The sequence below is a fragment of the Gossypium raimondii genome, chromosome 13, assembly GCF_025698545.1.
Source record: "Gossypium raimondii isolate GPD5lz chromosome 13, ASM2569854v1, whole genome shotgun sequence".
NCBI classification, from domain to species: Eukaryota; Viridiplantae; Streptophyta; class Magnoliopsida; order Malvales; family Malvaceae; genus Gossypium; species Gossypium raimondii.
The window spans coordinates 1,499,125-1,520,289 of record NC_068577.1 but is presented as its reverse complement, the minus strand read 5'-3'; the positions used below and the strand labels follow the sequence as shown (position 1 = coordinate 1,520,289).

The window sequence follows — 21,165 nt, the reverse complement described above, 5'->3', positions numbered from 1 at the left end:
ACAGTAATTAATCATTTCAAACAAAATTTAGGTTAATTTATACAATCGATCCCTATATTTTTTCGTTTTAAGCAATTTAATTTTTTTCTTTTATATTTTTTTAAACTTTTCTTTTTTTTCCATTCTCTTCTGTTTCTCCCTCTATTTTTCTCCCTTCTCCATCTTTTTTAACGTAGTTTTTCTATGTTTTCCATTTGTTAAAAACTAGTCCTTATACTTTTGTTTTTTTTAACAATTTAATTTTTTCGAGTGAGGCGAGCTTGTGGACTAGTTTTAACAAAGGGAAAACATAGAAAAATTACGTTAAAAGAAATAAAGAAAGGAGGAAAATAGGGGGGAGAAACAAAAGAGAATAGAAATTAAAAGAAAAAAGAAAATAAAATGTATATGATGTAAAAATATTTAAATTTAATATTATCTTGATGATCTGATTGTGATGTATTTTAAATACTTAAATAAATTAAAATTTAAAAATCATTAAATATAATACAATAGGAATATTCACATATAAAAACATAGTATATAAAATTTTAAATAATATATATATGATTCATTTAAATTTAATCATATTCTTAAAGTGTAATGATAAATATTAATATTAATCAAAATAAAATATAGTGGTAAATTTACATGTTAACCCTTTATATTTAGATAAAATTGTTAAAATTTAAAATTAAAATTTGAATATATAAGCTCTTTAGTACCTTAAATTTCAATACCATGTAATGTAATAAATTATCAATTTTGATTTAAATTTATCTTACATTCTTTAATTTAAAATAAGTAGTGAATTTAACATTTAAATTTATGGTCTAAATTTTAAAACAAATTGAATGGTAATGGAACAAAAATGATGGGGAGGTTTAAGCCAAATAGCAGCAGATTTCTGAACATGTTCAGTCGCTGATATGCACAACGAAGTGCACCCATTTCGGAACATCAAAAGGTGACCAATAGCAGCTTGATTTACAAGTGAGGGAATACCTAATTTAGCAGGAATTTTTGGTAAATGGCAGCAAAATAGCAATACTTGGGAGGTGAAGCAAGTACCAGCAAACTGATTAAAGGAGGACAAATTTAAGAGATATGGCAGCAGCAGCAGTTTATGGAGCAAAGTAGGCTTGCGGCAGACAGACAAACAGATGAGACAGAAATAAAAAGGATTAAGCAATTAACATAACAAAATATGTTTAACAGAGATAGAACTCCATAAGTTACTCTCTATGCATAATAACCACTATTTGTCTTCAGACTTGTAATATTTCAGCAACAACTTTGCTTGCTCAGCAACAAATTCAGTTCGCCTCGCATACGCTTCCAGCTGCGCGACTTGCAATTTCATCCATTTTGCCTCCAAAGCCGCCTTCTTTTCACCATCAACCATATCCAACCCCACCTTTACAACTGCCTCTTCTAAGTCAGAGAGACTAAATTTCTTATCAAGGAAATTACTGGAACTCTTAGACACCACCTCATCGACTTCTACTGGCACCGCATCGTCTATTTTCTTATCGGATGAAGAAAGCAACTCAGCTTTCACTGCAACCTCTGCCTTGTTTTTCCCCTTGGCTTTCCCATTCGACTTAGCAGTTGAAGACTCAACTTTTCCACTAATCCCTTCTTTGCCCCAAATCTGTTTCGACAACTCAAAAGCATTTTGTTCATGGGGTTTAGAGAAAGTTGGATCCTCACCCTTGCTATTTTTACCAGCATTGTTTTTGAATTTTTTCTTTAATCTTCTTATCTTATCCATCAGCTGTACTTTGCTAACATCAGTATGAATCGATTTCTTAACAAATTCATAGAACTCATTCATATCAGCGCAAGGGTCAGCCCCTTTTTTAGCAGAATAATCCAACATACCAATCAACAAAGCAATCTCATCATCTTCACTGAACAACCGCTGGAACAGCAGCTTCTTTGCATCTTCACCAGTCTTTTTCACCCCCTCCACAACAGGTGCAGTAGCCATCCCTTCTTCCCCAACCTTCTTCTTGAGTCGTTTCGCTTCTTTGGCATCCAACTCCGACTTCCCAGGCCGTTTAGATGAAGAAGCCAAGGACTTATTACATCTGGGTTCCGTCGCAATAGCAATCTGTGCAGCGGTGTCGGATTCGGAATCAGAACCGGATTCATCAGATCCCTCTTTAACGATGGCAGGCGTAGCGGTTTCAAGCTTTCTAGGTGGTGGGCTCTTCTGGCTCATTGGAGTAGACTGGGTTTTGGGGTCTTCCTCAGTTGAAGACCCTTCGTCTACTTCCTCAGAAGAAGTCACCTCTTCATCTTCTTCAGAGGAAGAAGCGGCTGGTGGGACTTCAATAGGGTTTGAACGCTTTGGTGCCATCGAGAAATAGAGAGATGAGGGATGCTACAAGTTTGTTCAATGGTTTTATAGGGAAAGAGGTAATGGGAAATCAATGAGTTTTTGAATGGTAGTGGACTGACTTCAGAAGGCTGTAATGGGCTGTTATGTTTACATAAACGAAGAGTCAAACTTCAAATGTGGGAACCGAAGAGTTCTTTCCCCTAACGGAGCATTGGAAGTTGGAAATCAAAGGAACATCTCTCACTTTATTCACTAATGGATTGGGAATCTAATTAATAAAAAATTTTAGTTTAAATATTAAAATCGAGTATAAACATACCGAGAATAATATCAACAGTTTAATATTTAAGTTGGTTACTCAAAAAATGATACTTTAAATGCTTCTATCAATAAAAGAGTCGATTCTCACTCACCAAAGCTTACAAGTAACATAAGAGTTTTTACTTTTATCGAGGAATTTTGTTTAATATGTAGATTGGCCCTTAAACTTAACAATTTTTGTTGGATCACATTAGTCCCTAAGGTTGGTATTCGTTATACAAATCGATTTGGTTAACATTGTTAGTTTTTACAAGGCTTAATGTATTATAGGTTAGCCCTAAACTCGATAACTTTTCTCATATTGGGCCCCAACTTTTTTGTTTTGGATCATATTGAACCTTAAGGTTGGCATCTGCTACACAAATTGGTCCTTACATTAACACAATTTATTTTTGAAAATTTGGTTGATGTGAACAAGTATGGGGGCAACATGTAGAGAAATAAAGGAACGAAAAACTTTAAATTTTGAAAAGAAAATTTTGTTTTAATTTTTTAAGAGATGTAATATATTGTAAAAATTCAAATCTGAAAAAAAATTATATTTAAAGGAATAGTTCTAATAGAATAATAAATGGACTATTTCAATATATATGGGCTAATTCATTTACCCTACTACTACTACTATTATTATAAACTACAATCATATAGGATCATGCAAAAATAAATAAATTTATGGAAATATTTCATAAAAAATTATAGAGGTGTAATTTTATATTAGAGTAAGTGATTCATTTCTTAAATATAATAAGTATAAGTATAATTCTAATTTTAGGAAAAAATTTATTAAACTTTATAGTATTTTATTTAAAATAATAATAAGTTTTCACTTATTTATAGTAGTAAACTTTATAGTATTTTATTTATAGTATTTTATAGTATTTTATTTTATTTAAAATAAACTTTATAGTATTTATTATATAGATTTGATAGTTATGAATTTAATAAATTATATGCCATACTATAATCACTTAGTTATAATTAATTAAAATAAATTAAAAATAACACAAAAATATTAGGTACATCGATACTTTATGTATTAGCCTTCCTTTTAACAACTTGAATGATTTATCAACTTAATAGTTTAACTTAAAATGATTTTTGAAACAGTCTTATTGATGATTATGATATTAATTTAATCATTCAATTCACTTTATAAATTTATAAGTGAATCTGGATCATGTATTATGATTGTCGTGAAGAAAATAAAAATTTGCAATATTAGATATATTGGGGGCCAAAAGAAGGAGATATTGTTTTTTTTCCCAAAGCTTAGATTTGGTAAAAACTGTCAAACCGAGCCTAACCGAACCCCAATTATGGATTTCAAATATTTCTATTTTTATTCTATATGGTTTCGATTTTGGTTTTAGAAGGAAAAACCTAACGGAACAGTTCAATTCAATTTTTATCCAAAAACTGAACCAAACCGAATACACCCCTAATGAAACCTCGTTAATAACACTTTAAAAAAATAATTAAAATCAACATAGTGTAACCCAAATGTAAGGTGAGGTTGGAAGATAGCAAGATAAGGCCTCTCCAACCGTAGGCTAAGTTGTGCTAAATGTGAATCACAATCTCCATTGTTAAGGGGTTGCCCGGTTATACCACATTCAACTATGGATAAGTTTAATTGAGAAACAAATACAAATAAAATAGAGTTTTTAGATATGATAATTAAGCTAATATGCATTGTTTGATATATATACGATGGAGATTAGTGTTATAGATTGTGTCATGATGCATACTCAATTTCTGTAATGTTTTAAATATAAAATTATTATACCGATTGAACATCAATCCATTGTCGTCCAGTGGTTAGGATATCTGGCTTTCACCCAGGAGACCCGGGTTCAATTCCCGGCAATGGAAAATTTTCAAATTTTTTTGTTGTCCTTTCGTCTTGCTGGCACGTGGCACACACCCACAAGCTTTTTTTTTCTTTTCCATTTTATAAATTGGTTAAATTTCAACTTTAGTCCTTTTAATATGCTTAAATTTGAAATTTAATTCTTATACTTTAATTTCAATTTTAGTCCTAATATGCTTAAATTTGAGATTTAATCCTTATACTTTAATTTCTAGCATCATTTGGTCTCTATATTTTTATAATTTTTTTAATTAATTCAAATAGTTAATATCGTTGACTTTGCAATTAAATGTGGTTATATATAATTTGAAAACGAATTTTTAAAACCACAAGGTAGAGAGATTTTAAATTCTTGAAAATAAAAGTTAGAGGACTAAATTTTAAATGTACGAAATGTAGAAACTTAGAGTTATGATTGTTTGAACCTAATCGGATCAGTTGGTTGGATCGAGAACCTGTCAAGATCTCAATCCAAAAAGAGACATCAGACTAATTGACCTGCGAATCGATACAGATCGATTGAACCATGCAAAAAAAAAATTAATTGAATCGCTTTTTATTTTTATGTTTTTTAATGATTCATTTAATCAGACAGTATGAATCAATGGTCTGACTAAATCGACCACTAATCTAGTTCTGAAAATTTTGCTTAGAATATATTTAATCTTCAAATTTTTACTCTATAATTTCACATTAACAAATAGTCAACCCAACATGAAGCTTGAGTGAACCATATTAATTCATACTCAAATATGGAAAAAAAATATGGGACACTAATATTTATCTTATATATATTTAAAAAAACTAAATGCTGATTTATATCATTAAATACACAAACATGAACAAACTTATTTAATTCATTTTATAGATGTATAAATGAATCTAAAGCATGTATTATGATTGTTGTGGAAAAATAAAAAAATTATAATATTAGATTTTTTGGGCATAAAAGAATGTGATTTTTTTTTTACAAAGCCTAGATTTAGTAAAAACCGTCGAACCGAACTTAATCGAATCGCGATTATTGATTTCAAATATTTCAATTTTTATTGTATACGGTTTCGATTTTGGTTTCAGAAGTGAAAAATTGAATCGAACTAAATACACCCTACTGAAACCTCGTTAATAACCCTTTAAAAAAATAATTAAAATGAGCATAGTGTAACCCAAATCCAAGATGGGGTTGGAACATAGCAAAATAAGGCCTCTCCAATTCTAGGCCGAGTTCTGTTAATTTAACTAAGAATATGTATTCATTGATATATGGAGATTTGTGTTATTGATTGTCTTTTTGTTTCAATCAAAGCAAGTTAGATGAGTTTATAAAGGGATGGAAATCAATCATTATTCTACAATTTACTTTAATTGTTGGTAAATTTTGATCTTATTTATTTACATCAATTTAAGAATTTTGAGCATTAAATTTGGATATTATAATTGAATAAGAGATCAAATTAAATAAGAAAATATTTTCAAAAGTCCTATATATTAAGATATGCAAGAAAAAAGATTGAGTCGATTTTGTGAAAACTTATCTCAATTCTTTGTATACTTATATTAAGGGTAATTGATTTGGTGAAATCAAGACATATCAGACTGGATTGAAATTTACTTAAGGAAGCTAGTCTCTAACTCTTTTTATGAAAGCTTGTTCAACATTGAAATTTACATATTTTAAGCTTTTATTGGAGAAAGTCTCAAGGGTGAGATATCTAATTTAAGTATATGGGCGTGATTGCTACTTGGTGAGTGAGTAAAACTTAAATCACAAGTTCAACTTATTGAGCATAGTGTATGTAACGATTCGATTTTTGGTCAGTGTCGGAAACATTCAATTTAAGGTCAATTTTAATTAAATCGAATTGATCAGAAATTAGAATTGAATAATTGCGTGTGGGTTAAGTGATTATATATAAAGTATATGAACTAAATTGAAGAAGTTATCAAATGATGGAACAAAAGAGGGGGACTTATGTAGCAAATTGGCATGGTCTTAAAATCAATTATGCAATAATTGGCTTAAGCTTAGTGGCCAACTTTAATCGGGAACAAGGTAAAAATTTTGTTTAAAAGATTCCATTTCAAAAAAATGCTATTGTATTTAAATATGCAATATGAGAAAGGGTCCATCAAGCATATATCCAGACTACACTTGAGGCGGTAAACACCCTTAATCATTAGACCATAATATTCGAGGTTCAAAATTTTTTTATGTAATTTTACATGTTATTAATTCGTTTTATGCCAATATTTAGGATAATTATGTTTTTAAGTCATTTTATAAGTGTGTTTGATTAGTATACATAGAATGAATGTAAAAATAAATAAATATATTGATTGAAAATATAATGTAAACACCAATAAAAGTATTTCTTTTCTTTTTTCCCTTTTTTTCTTTTTTTTCTCTTCCTCTTTCTTTACGCAATATATTAATTTTAATTTTCAAATGTTTTGATATAACAAAATATTCTCTTAATGAAATTTTGTTAAATGCTTTGGGTGTATTCTGATGCATTATTAAGGGTGTCAAACTCTTTGGCCTAATTGCCGATACATATGGCTATGTATCGGGCCTCTGCCGTCTTTGGTCATGTACATGACAAGCAAAATTGTTTTGTGAGAATTTAGGAGTACCAAACCCCAATATAGAGGTATTGGAACTGCATATTTTAAGTAGATATCAAAACATAAGCCTCTGCAACTACATTTTATATCGAGTAAATGTTTCCAATGGTTCAATTTTCCTTCTAACTACTTCAAACGGCTAGAAATCATTGAGATGATATAAATAGAGTTCAAGAACATCAAGAATAAGACAAGAAACAGGTTTACAAAGCTTATTGTGCAAAAATCCAATCTTTCATTTAAAATTCTCATCTTATTTTTATACACACTTGGGGTTTCATTCTCTTTCATTATTTCAAGTGTTGTAATTTATTTGAATGGCCTTGAATCATTGTATATCAACCTTTGAGAGGTATTCCTCGTTTCATTTTCATTTCTCAAATTTATAAGTGGTTACTTTAAGATTTTAGATAAACCTTGGAAAGTGGCTCTAGCTTGCCCACTTAAATGACAAAGTTGTAAATGTTAAACATTATTCTTAAAAGGTTTCAAATTAATGGATTTGAGAATTCTTTAATTGTAGAGAGTTAAGATAGTGGAGGTAGACAATTGGAGTCCAACTAGTCTAAGGGTGAATTTGGATGGGCGGTGCGTTTACCTGCGGTCAGTGTAAAAACAGCGGTGGCGGTGAGATTAGATACTGTAGCAATACAGTAGCGTGAGACAAAAAGTAAGCTAAACGCACTGCATCGCACTCAATCGCCAATCCAAATCCACCCTAAATCATTGTGTCATTTTTTATTTGTCTTCTTTTTTCAAATTTGTAATAACTAATTCAACCCCTCTTAATGCATTTGAGTTTTACATGACATTTGATAGAACTATCCTCCAATAAAGAATATGAGGGTTTTTTTTCATAAATAATATAAAATAAATAAATACCATAATAGGATAAATGGATCAATATTTACGAAAACAGGTAGAAGAAATAGCGAAATCCTGGTGCTGCCCGACCAATCCGCAGCATCCGTATTTAAAACCAAAATACAATTTTTTTTTAAAACAGTATACAAGCGGTTAGTTTGGTTTGGTCCCCATCCTGCACACAAAAAATTAAATATTTGAAGGTACCTCCCCCACCGACGAAGATAAGTTTCAGTTTCTTCCTTTGTTTTTATTTGTTTAATTAATTAATATTTTTAATATTAGTTATATTTTATTAAAAAATTAGTATTTAATTTATTATATCCTAAAATCAAATAAAAATATAGTTATATTCCTTTTTATATTTTTTTTGTAATTTTATAAATTTATAACTTTTATCCTATTTTAAATTTTTTTATAATTTTTTAAAATAATTTTTTTAATTTTTTTATAATTTTTTTCCATTTAAAAAGTTCCAGCGGTGCAAGACCACACAGCAAAATATCCCCACAAGTAAATATATATAATACCCTCTTGAATTTCATCTTCTGATTCCCAATTAAAACGTATTTTGTCTTTTGCAATCTGCACCCCAAAACCGCCATGGACAGAACAGAAAAGCTTCACATAGCTATGTTCCCATGGCTAGCTTATGGTCATACAATGCCGTTTCTCGAGGTTTCCAAATTCTTGGCTCAAAAGGGTCATCGAATATCCTATATTTCCACCCCTAAAAATATTAGTCGCCTCCCTAAACTTCCCCCACATCTGTCCTCTAACTTAAGTTTCGTCGAGTTTTCTCTTCCCCATGTTCATGGCTTACCTCCAGGAGTTGAGTCCACTTCTGAGGTACCAATAGACAAAGTCCCTTACCTTAAAAGGGCATACGACAAGCTTCGAGACCCTTTAACTGACTTCCTCAAAAACTCAAACGTCAACTGGATAATCCATGATTTTGCACCTTACTGGTTACCTGGTATTGCAGCTCCATTAGGCGTCAACTTGGTTTTCTTCAGCATATTCAATGCCAGCACGTTTGCTTTCTTAGGTCCACCATCAGCTTTGCTCGGTGATCGCCGGAAACGACCGGAAGATTTCACGGTCGTCCCTGAGTGGATAGATTATCCTTGCAACAACATAGCTTTCAAGCTACATGAGATGGTGAACCACCAACAGTGCATGGATGACGACGTGTCTGATTTCCAACGGATGGGACGACTGATTCAAGGTTGCCAATTTGTAACCATGCGCACCTGCTTCGAGTTCGCACGGGACGAGATTAAATTGCTTATCAAGCTTTACCAGAAACCTGTGGTTCCTGTAGGCCTGTTGCCTCCGTTATTATCACTGCCATCAAACGAGGATAACAAATGGGAAGCTATAAAAAGCTGGCTTGACAGCGAAGGAGAGAAATCGGTTCTCTATATTGCTCTTGGTAGTGAAGTGAATCTAAGTGAAGAGTCCATGCACCAATTGGCATTTGGGATAGAGAAATCCAACTTGCCCTTCATTTGGGTGGTAAGGAACCGTCCGGTGGGTGAAGGGCAGATGAATGACATAATTCCTCCAGGGTTCGAAAAACGAGTGTCTAGCAGGGGCTTAGTGTTGAGGGATTGGGCACCTCAGTTGCGGATATTAGCCCACTCTTCTGTTGGGGGTTTCTTGACTCACTGTGGTTGGAGTTCCATAATCGAGGCACTCAAGTACGGTCGAGCTTTGATCTTGTTTTCTGGAGCAAGTTCGGATCTAGGGTTGAACGCTAGGTTGTTGCATGGCAAGAAGGTTGGGTTAGAAATCGAGAGAAATGAAGTGGACAGTTCGTTTACAAGCGACTTGGTGGCTGCAACCATTAGGCGGGTGATGGTGGAACCAGAAGGTGAGGTGTTTAGGGCAAACGCGTGGGCAATGAGAGAGATTTTTGGCAATGAAGATTTAAGCAACAATTATTTGAATGAATTCACTCGGTTCATTGAAGAGTTTTCAACATCAGCTTGTCATTATTAGGTTTACGTGGAAATGGCTTTCTGGTAAAAGAAAAAAAGAAGTATCCTAGAAAAAAGTTGTGTTATTTGTTGTTTGTGGCAAAATAAATTTACATCTTAAGTTTCTTATTATGTATAAAATATTACTCTAAAATCTAGAGTGAATGAATGTCAAAATTTATTTTCCATTTCACAAATCGTTATTGTATTTAAATACGATTTAGTCTTAATTTATTTGATAAGAGTATTGATATTTATAAATACGTAAATTTAAATGCTATTGAAATATATTATTCTTTTATTTATGAATTGGATAATTCTAAATATTGTATTAAAATAAAAATATAATCAAAATATTCCAATTGAAGCATACAAACAATGAGAAATGGTCAATCATAAGGAAGCATACAATTCTATGTGCAGTTCCAACTCCAATTATTGTACTTATTATCAGATTATTTTATTTGCTAAAGTATTTTCGTCTTTGTCGAATTTTAAAATTAAATATTAAAATATGTCGTAAGTTGTTTATTTTTTTTAAAAAAAATTATTATTTATTTGAATGAAAGCTTGTCATTATTAGGTAGGTTTAGGTGTAAATGGCTTTCTGGTAAAAAATAAGAGTTTTCAACATCAGCTTGTCACTGTTAGGTAGGTTTAGGTGTAAATGGCTTTCTGGAAAAAAAAAAAGTATCCTAGAAAAAGGTTGTGTTTAGGTGGAAATAGATGTGTCCATGAGCCGGGCCAGGTCGGGCTTAAAAAATTTAGCCCGTTTTTTAGGCATGGGCTCGCCTGGCTCGAAATATGGGTTTAAGATTTTGTCCAGGCCCGACCTGGGAAAAAATATGGAACCTGAGCCCAGCCCGGCCCTTTTTTAATTAAAATTAAAATTATATTTTTATTAAAATTAAAACTAATTGTTATTAAAATTAATTGTTATCAAAATTAATTGTTATTAAAGTTGTATCAATTTTTTTTTGTACCAGTCAACATTTTGTAAAATCTAAAATTTTGTTAGTAAAATTATTAATTGTTAATTGTATTAACTGTTAGTAAAATTATCAAATTATATCAACTTATTAATTGTTAATTGTATTAATTATTGTAACAAAATCTAACATTTTGTAACTTAAAACTAAAATAAAACTAATACTAGTATATTTTAAAAATAAAAAATATATATTTAATATATTTTTGGGCCGGGCCCGGGCTAAAAAATTTTTGCCCGAGGTCCGGCCCGTTTTCTAAACGGACCTCTTTTTTTCCCCAAGCCCATATTTCGGGCCTATATTGTTACCCGAACCCTCCTATATTTCGGATGGATCGCCCGGCCTTTGGGCACCTCTAGGTAAAAATAGCTTTCTGGTAAAAAAAAAAGAAATATCCTAGAAAAAAGTTGCGTTGTTTGTGGCAAAATAAATTTACATCTACATTATTGTTACCTGTTAAGTTTCTTATTAGGTATAAAATATTCACTAATAATACATTAAATCCACATCAAAATATTACTCTAAAATCTACGTGAATGAATGTCAAAATTTATTTTCCATTTCACAAACCGTTATTGTATTTAAGTACACAATTAATGATTTAGTCTTAATTCATTTTATAAGAGTATTGTTATTTATAAATACATAGATTTAAGTGTCTTTGAAATACATTATTTTTTATTTATGAATTGGATAATTCTAAATATCATATTAAAACAAAAATATAATCAAAATATTAAAAGAAAAATATCCAATTGAAGCATACAAACAATGAGAAATGTATTAATTTAGTGTGTTTTTTATATAAATTTCGTAAAAAACCCTTATTTTGGCCCTTTTCGTATTTTTCTTATTTTCAGATTTTATTACTTTCAGTAAATATACTATTTTCGTATTTTATTTCTTTTCGTATTTTATTTTTTTCATAAACATATTTTTTCGGTATTTTATTTTTAATACTATTTTTATAAAAAATTTGAAAATAAGAAAAATACGAATAAATGGGGGGTGCCGCCTCTGCCACTGGTACCATTGGTGCCGCCTCTGCCACTGGCACCATTGGTGCCGCCTGTGGCAATCCCTCCACTACTGTTTTTTTTTTGTACCATTTCTGTAAATAAAAAAAGTTATACTATTTTGGCCAATTTACCAAAAAAAGTCCATTTTTTAAAAAATTACGGAAATGGGCCGATTTTTTAATTATTTACCGGAATGGTCCATTTTCCGTGAAATCGCGGCCACGTCAGCGCGATGTCAGGGTACGTGACAGGACATCGCGTCCACGTCAGTGCGACCTGCTGACGTGGAAGGAAATCGCGTCCTTGAGGAAGCGATTTCATTCCACGTCGACATGTCGCTACCGACGTGGACGCTGATGTCCCGCCACGTAGTGATTCTGGGACGCGATTTTGACGCTGATTTTACATTTGGGTTTTCTGACTTTTAGGGTTTAGGGTGCAGGCTTTTTAGGGGTTAGGGGTCTCGGAAAATTTTTTTCGAGTTGACGTATCTGGTCAAATAGTGGGAAATCGCTTCTACCAAGATGCTATTTGAGAAGAAATTGTGAAATCGTGGCCTCGTGGACGCGATTTCGCTCTGATGGTCATGTAAGAAATAATTTTTTGACGTTTCGAGCAAATAGTATAAAATCGCTGATACCAGGATGCTATATGAGAAGAAATTGTGAAATCGCGCCCTCGTGGACGCGATTTCGCTACAATTGGTCATGTGGGAAATAATTTTGTTTTGACGTTTCTGAGCAAATAGTGTCAAATCGCGCCCTCGTGGACGCGATTTTACTCTGATAACAAATTTAATGAGGCTATAAATTAGGCGAAAATGTTCTTAGAATGCATAACTCACAGTGAAACATTTTAGAGGCTAAGAAACTTAGATTTTCAAAATGAGTGAACGTATTAGTCTTTGTTATTTACTACAATGGTGAGGTTTGCCACACCGAGAATGGTGTTGTTTTTTTCGGAGAATACGGTGCATTGTCATTTAGCCAAAACATAGATTTGACTGAACTCCGTAAAAGAATTAGGCGTAAAATCTTCGGAACGACGCCAATGAAAGTTCTGTCAATGACGTATCGATTTTGTTCTTCTGTTGATCCGGTGACATATGACTCGTTCGACATAAAATGTGCTCGTAGCTTAGAGGCAATGGTGCAGATTCATCTTGCTAGCGGAGCAACTTATATTGAGTTATATGTACAATTTACGTCGCCAACTGATGTACTTCCGTCTGGTGTTCGAGATGTATACACGACCGCTGGCCGACACTCAATTAGCGTGTTACAAAATACAGAACAGCCCATGTTCGGTAGCGGTGTCGAATGCACATCCCCCCAAGACACTCTGTCGGTGGATGGGACATATACGTCGGTGGCTCGACGTTTGACGCTGAAATACGGTGGGAAGCGCATCAAGTTCTACCGGATGGCAATCTACATCCAATTGGGGCGTTATCAAATGCCGGAAGAAGGGATGACGTACTACCTACGACATCAACCGGTGAGGGGACATCGTACGCTGCAGATGATTGTGGGTTAGAAGGTGACTCGATGTGGATCCACCTCGAGAGCGGGCCGGATGGTACAGAGGTGGGATTATTTTCGAACCGAGCCTATTCCAATGAAGGTGAAGATGGTGATAGGAGTGCGGATGATGAAGAAAATCCACGATTGAGCATACTCACCTCCCACCCACATGCATAATGTCGATCTGTCAAATGATGATGCGTTAGAGTTTCGGATCGCCACACCGAAAAGCGCGATCGTACAAGTTCGGGGGTAGATCTCGGTGAACTTGAAGTTGGTAATCAGTTTACCAATAAGGATAGTTTTATTGGTGCTTTGAAACAGCATAGCATCAAAAACGGCGTTAATTACCACGTCGTTAAATCAAAATCTGATAAGTTTGAGGCGAAGTGTGCGGTGCAAGACGGCACATGTTCATGGAAAATCGTCGCCTCGTTAAGGAAGAGGACATGGTTGTGAGAGATCAAAAAGTACAAAGGTCCACATACATGTGCTGCAGGTACATTATTGAATGTGTCTGAATAATATTTTTATTTTCCAATGTTGCATTATTTAATGTACTCCCTCCCTCTGTAGGTGTTTCAGAAGATCATCCGAAAATGGATTCAGCTATGTTGGCTAGCTTGATACTGCCCACGATAAAAGCAGATCCTCGGACTTATTTCGTTTGTCAAATTGAATTAGTTTTATTGGTAGAAGCGGTATAAAATATTCACTATGTTCTTATATTGGTAGGGTATGAAATGAATAAAGATCGTTTTCACGAGATGTTGGCAATCTTGCTATCCCAAAACGGAGAAGGGGAGGACTACCTTTGCAACATACGTTTCGAACAGTGGGCACAAGCATACGACGGAGGCCTACGATATGACCATATGACGTCGAACCTGGCAGAATGCATAAATTCTGTTCTTAAAGGAACGCGCCATCTACCGATAACAGTGGTTGTGCGAGAGACATATTTCCGTTTGGCGGCGCTATTTCCAAAGCGAGCAGCAACTTATGCAGGCCAGATGCAGGGTGGGCATGTATGGTGCAGTAAGGTAGTTCAAGAAATTAACAAAGTGAAGGCGAGGGCAAACATCATGCACGCTGTGTGTCACGATCGAGACAATTTATAGTTTTACGTGACGGAGTTCGACATACCGCACCAAGGTGTTGTTGGCGGGCAATATCGTGTACACTTGCGAAACAGGACTTGTGACTGTGGGAAGTTCGATGCACTTCGTTATCCATGCGCTCATGTTATTGTAGCCTGTCAGAAACTCCGTCTGGATCCGCTAAGTTATGTGGACGAAGTGTACAAATTAGAAAACATGTACAACGTTTGGAGACACGTTTTCCCACCGGTCCCAGATGAAATTAGGGTTTTTAATTAAATTAAATTAGGTTAGGGTTTTTAATTAAGTTAGGTTAGGGTTTTTAATTAAATTAGGTTAGGGTTTTTAATTAAATTAAGTTAGGTTAGGGTTTTTAATTAAGTTAGGTTACGATTTTTAATTAAATTAGGTTAGGGTTAGGGTTTTTAATTAAATTAAGTTATGTTAGGGTTTTATTAAGTTAAGTTAGAGTTTTTAATTAAATTAAGTTAGGTTAGGGTTTTTAATTAAGTTAAGTTAGGGTTTTTAATTAAATTAGGTTAGAGTTACGGTTTTTAATCAAATAATGTCAAAATAACTCGGAAAAATTTCTATGTGTATTACATCGTCATAAACTTCTATTTCATTACATCAAATGATAAATTTTAATACGGTAATCAATGTATATGACCGGGGGATTCGGTTCCACATGGCGGCCGTCGTGATTCTGCTATTGGATTCCTCTTTCCTCTAGCTTCCGGCGGCGGTTGTTCTTCCTCGGGTGGTGATTGTTGTTCTTCCGGTTCGGCATCTGCTTGTCGGACTTGAGACGATGATTTACCTTCAAAGAATAGTGTATGTGGAGGTGTTTGCATCATGAACGGCGACGAAGTTTGAAAGCCATGCGTTGCTGGCGATTGGTAAAAATGAGAGCTCCCCGACGGCCCCCCTTGCGACCCCTCCTGCACGGATGGCCTAGTTATCGGTGGTCCGCTCGGCGTTACAGGAAATGGAGCTGATCTGGGCATTTGGCTCCAACCTGCCATAGGATTCGGAAAAGGATACATGTACGGGTTAGGGTACATATAAGGGCTAGGAAACATACCTGGCATCATAGGGAAAGGCGATTGCGTGGGTATCATCTGTTGAATTGCTGCGTCAGGTGACTGCGTCGGTGCTTTCGTTGGGGACGGTGATTGCATGGCCACTGATGATGAGCCGGGTGAATGTCTAGGCCTCGTTGATGGGCTGCCCTCGTAGTCTTGTCCCCTTGGATTTAGAGGCCCGCGCCTTTCCCTTCTGACACGTATTTGCCGCTGCCTCTCCTCTGGCGTAAGTAAATACGGCTTCCCATGGATCCTAAACCATGGCATGTATTCTGGAACGCACGCTAACTCGGGAACGATGATTTGTTCCCGAGTAGGTAGATATTCATGCCGATTTTCCCACATTTCCGTGTACTCTGACCAGTATCTAGGCCAATCCGTTACTAATAGCCGAAGGTCAATTTTGTGGTGCTCGTCAAACACCTCAGGTCAGGGTCCACAGGGATCGGTTGTCTACATCCAAACTGTCGTAGGACTCTGTCTGTCTGGTGGGGCTCCACAGTTGCATAGTTGATCAACACCACTTTCACATGCCAAGTGTCCGGATTTTGTAAAAACTCTTCCAGGATTACTGCCCGGATTGCCGGATCCTCGTATGGTGTCCATTGAAACTACATGAACATGATAGAAATATTACTTATATACGTAATACTAAATAGTAAATACTAAATATCAATCCACTAGCGAATGTATGGAAATATCTATTTGCAATAATACTTACTTCTGCTTCCGACCGTTGGTCCAATAGAAGCCGTATATCTTCAAGTTCAGACGGTAATCCACGATAACTCGCCGGATGGTTCCACCTAATTAAATAAATTTTTAGCATACTTTTATTCTTACAAAATCTACATAACAATTTCAAAATGTAATATAAAATTTATCTCGTTACGAGTGGGAATGTATATGGGTGGTTCACTCGAGGACGTAGAAATGGAAAGCGAAACCGTGCCCATGATTGCAGTAGTGACAGGCATCCTCCAATTTTTGCTCTCCTCGGTTTGGTCGCCTTGCACATCTCCCGATATAATGTTGCCAAGACGGCAGACCCCTAACTAAATTCACCGGCTGCTCTAAAATCAACGAGTTTTAGCAGCCACCTTAGATGTACACGGCTCTGTGACGTGTCGGCCATGAGATAGCCTCCAATTATTTGAAGAATGTATGATCGAACATATCAGATTCTTTCAATTTCGGTTGAATTTTCATTCAGATCGGGGAAGGTGGCACGTAACCAGCCCATCTCCACTTTACATCCATCCATTTTATTCGGAACGACGCCCAAAAGCTTGTAGCACACCGCCTTCCAATTGCTAGATTGGGCAGACCCGGTCACTGTGTGGCCGTCCACCGGCAATCCCAAATACAGAAGGACATCTTCTAGAGTGATAGTGCACTCTCTACATAGAAGATGAAATGTGTGCGTCTCAGGTCTCCACCTCTCGATCAACGCACTGATCAGTTTCGGCTCCAACTTGCATCCCCGGCCTACCGTCGCCACGTGTCAAAATCCCGCTTCCCGCAGGTAGTTCTCTACTAACGGTGATGGAGGAGCATGCATATTCCGAATATTGCATTCCAATACCCGATCTTCAGCCTTTTATAACAAAAAATAAATTAATAAATATCTAAAAATACATAAATAAAAATATCTTAAATAAAATTTAAAATTTAAATTTAATACTTACCATGTTCATTTGCTCCACCGATATGTGATTCTTATCAAGATGAATCAATGATCCGCCATTGTTGAAAATATTAAAATTTTAAAATTATTTTAAAAAATAAAAATTATAAAATTTTCTTAAAATAATGAAATTTAATGGAAAAGAAATTTAATATGGATTTGGAGATTTTTGAAGGAATTTGAGAGGATTTTGGAAGGAATTTGAGAGTTTGAGAGAATTTTGGAAGGAATTTGAGAGAATTTTTGAAGGAAATTAATATTGAATTTGTTTGTGAAAATAAAAGGGGTGGGGGTTTATATAGTAAAAAAAAATTTGACTGTTGGGGGCCAACGGTCAATTTTTGATCGTTGACACTTATTCGCAGCAGCGTCCACATCGCGTCCACGTCAGCAGGTCGCGCTGACGTGGACGCGATGTCTCGTCACGCACTCGACATCACACGACGTGGCGCGATTTCGCGGAAAATGGCCCGTTCCGGTAAATAATTAAAAAATCGGCCCATTTCGGTAATTTTTAAAAAAAATAGGCTTTTTTTTGGTAAATTAGCCTACTATTTTGGTTTTTTTTATTTTTTATTATTATTTTAGTAAAAAACCCAAAATTAACCCTAAAAAATTAACTATGTAAATGATTTGTTTTTTTGATAAAATACATAAATAAGTTAAAATTTACAGTAAAAGTTTGTGGAGTCAAAATATTTGGCGCCACTAACATGCCACGTCGCAATTGGGATAAAAAAATCAATCTTTTGGTGGAGCTATATAAAATAGCGTCACTTGTATAAATACTAAAGAAATACTACAATTTTTGAAAAAATGGGAGGGCTTTAAATAAATTTTCCTTTTTTTGGTGGAGCCAACCTTTAGTCTTTATTCTAGTTTTTTTTATTTGTTTGTCTTTATTTGTTTATTTTTTTTTAAAAAATTTATTATTTATTTTATAATCAGGACTCAACGGAGCTATTTTACAAATAATATCTCATAGCTTTATCGGTGCTGCACTTTTTTCTTGGTAGGAATGAGTTATGATAGAATGCGTCTTGTTTATCTCGATGAAATTGGCAAAATGGCTATTTCGATTCCCAAAATATTTACGATGTTCAGTAATTGCTGATGTGGCATGTTGGTGGCGCCATACACTTTAGTTCTGCTAACTTTTACTATAGATTTTAAGTTATTTACGTATTTTATTAAAAAAATAGGTCATTTAAGTAATTAATTAATTTTTTAGGGTTAATTTTATAAAAAAAAGCCTTATTAAAATTAAAATTTACATGAATACTTCATGTCACTCAAATCAAATATTATCTCATGAATTGAATCACGACACAAAAATACATGAAAATACAAATTTCCTTTTGATTGAATTAGACAAACAAACTATTGAAAATAAGAAATTAATTAAGATTTGAAAGAAAATAAAATAGATAAATAATTAAAACAGTATATTAAAAATAATATGACAATAACACATATTCGAAAGGCATCAATATATGCATAAAACCATTTATTAGTGTGTAAATATATATATATATATATAGGAGCTCAATTTTGCCTCGGCCAATAATAAAACCAAACTAAATAAACAACGGTCTATTTACAAACTGGCCCAATTACAAAGCCCAAACACAAAAAAAAGAGGGCCCAATGGCCCAAAAACTTAAACCAGTTTCTACCGTTGCACCCCCCTTCGCATGCACGTTGCCTGAGGCTTTTCGTCCTGAGATCTGACGCGCCCCTGTCGCCATTGCACCAAAATGGCAAAGGCAGGAGTCTCTCCTCGTCGTTGACTCCACCGTCACCTGTAAAAACAGAAAGAACGAAAGGACAATAAGTAACAGAAATAGTAGCAAAGCAGAAAAAATAATAAACAGTGTAATATATGGCTATAAAAGCCATGACAATAGATTATATTTTAGACGGAGAAATACAAAAAAATTTCAAAACACACAGAGAAGCAATCAGAAACCAAAATACTAAAAATTTCAAAACACATAGAGAAGAAATCAAAAACCAGAATACTAAAAATTTCAAGGGTGATTTTTTTTTATCAGTTGGTTTTTTTTTAAAAAAAAACATAAAATGAAAAAAGAAATCAGAAACTCACCGTGTCGACTCGTGTTCCACTGCTGCGAGTAGACGAGAACACTGTCCCTAATGACAGACAGCTCCCTTCAGTGAAACGGCGGATATACCGAAGGGACTTCTCCTATTATTTTTTATTTATTTTATTTTTTGTCGAGTTTTAGGAAACACCAACTCCAGATCTGGTTTCTAGGAGCTAAAACACTCAAAATGGGAGTTGTTTTGTGTTTTCTGGCCACCGGGAACGACAGAGCCTGTCGCCGGCGACAGGTGGCCATCATGGGGGCTTGCCGGACCAGTGGCGGACTCAGAAACTACTTCAAAAAAAAAAAGGGTTTTCGGATTTTTTTTACTGGGGGCTAAAATGATTTTTTTTTAAAAAAAATCTTAACTTAAATAGACCTAGTGAAATAGTGTTGTTTCATCCAAGCCTTAAACGCCCAAAACCGGCATCGTTTTGAGACAGGATCCGACGACCCGACCCGACCCGAATACTCCTAGGATCCGCATTTTTTTTGTGGGGATATTTACAATTTTAGTCCTTCCGCCTTTTGAGTTGTTTTAATTTAGTCCTAATTTCACTATTCTTTCTTTTTAGAAATTATACCATTCAATTTTATCCCGCTTACAATTAGGTTCTCGGTTTGTTGATCTTTTGGAGAAAAGACGTGTGTCCTGAGGATTAGGATAATTGCTCATTTGGTCCTTGTTTGTTTTCGCGTTTTTCATTTTAGTCTTTTATGTACTTATTTTATCACAATTTATACTTTTAATGTCATTTTAATTCTGATTCAATCATTGGTTTATTTAATTTCAATCTTTCATGAAATTTATTTATTTATGTATTTATTTATTTATTTACTTACTCTTTTTGTATTTAAAATTTATATTGTTCTTTATTCTTTTATTTGCACATTTTGTTACTATTATTATTGTTATTATTTATTTTCTTTGATTTTTATATTAGTATTAGAGTAGTAAATATAACATGATTATCGCCATTATTATTATGATTTGGTTTTATTATTATATTTATATTATTGTCATTTACTAGCACGGCATATTTATTTTTTGTATATCATCATTCCATTTTTATACATCACCATATCATTTTATTTCACTATAATCATTGTCGAAATCGTTTTTTGAAAACAAAAAATTTAATTGTCAACTTTTTAAAAATAAAATTGGAGTCGCCACCGATCCTTTATTAAGGTGTGATCGGCTCACCTTAAGAATTATGTTGGTCTACGAACTTTGAGAAAACGAGTTCGGAAGTCAGTTACGCACGAGGAAGGGTTGGCACCCTCGTAACGCCCAAAATCGGTACCAAATTGATCATTTAATGTCTTAGTGTCGAAGGTTAAAAAGATTTTAAAATCGATGAAATTTGAAAAAGGATAATCAATTGTTCAAGTCATGTAAAGAAATCGAGTCCCAATACGTTAGGGTACAATTCCTCATAATCCCCGAACTTTGAATATCACTTTTATTTTATGCGAAAATCTTCATTTCGAGAAAATAACATGCCACACCCAATACGTTAGGGCACGACAAGTTAAGTTCCCAAAAATAATTTTTATGCTCATGATTTTGAATAAAGAATATTCTCGGTCATTTAAGATTGACAAAGAAAATCAGAACCCAATACGTTAGGGCTCAATTTCCCTCGAAAATCCCAAACTTCCA

The 21,165-nt window shown here is 34.1% G+C and overlaps 2 protein-coding genes and 1 non-coding gene across 3 annotated transcripts; 2 read left to right on the top strand and 1 right to left on the bottom strand.

The window, feature by feature from the left end:
- Window positions 1–1,058: 1,058 nt before the first annotated feature.
- LOC105784056 (probable transcription factor At1g11510) lies at window positions 1,059–2,527 on the bottom strand. The gene has a single exon (XM_012609834.2). It carries the CDS (start codon window positions 2,342–2,344, stop codon window positions 1,238–1,240), a length of 1,107 nt encoding a protein of 368 aa, XP_012465288.1. The 5' UTR covers window positions 2,345–2,527; the 3' UTR covers window positions 1,059–1,237.
- Window positions 2,528–4,447: 1,920 nt separating this feature from the next.
- TRNAE-UUC (transfer RNA glutamic acid (anticodon UUC)) lies at window positions 4,448–4,519 on the top strand. Its single transcript has one exon. It is a non-coding gene; the product is annotated as a tRNA-Glu (tRNA).
- A 4,009-nt stretch (window positions 4,520–8,528) lies between these two features.
- LOC105783688 (UDP-glycosyltransferase 91C1) lies at window positions 8,529–10,185 on the top strand. The gene has a single exon (XM_012609277.2). It carries the CDS (start codon window positions 8,610–8,612, stop codon window positions 10,008–10,010), a length of 1,401 nt encoding a protein of 466 aa, XP_012464731.1. The 5' UTR covers window positions 8,529–8,609; the 3' UTR covers window positions 10,011–10,185.
- The last annotated feature ends 10,980 nt before the right edge of the window (window positions 10,186–21,165 follow it).

Bases quoted from the DNA above. Each gene is read 5' to 3' on its own strand.
- LOC105784056 (XM_012609834.2), bottom strand. From the start codon at position 2,344: ATGGCACCAAAGCGTTCAAACCCTATTGAAGTCCCACCAGCCGCTTCT.
- LOC105783688 (XM_012609277.2), top strand. From the start codon at position 8,610: ATGGACAGAACAGAAAAGCTTCACATAGCTATGTTCCCATGGCTAGCT.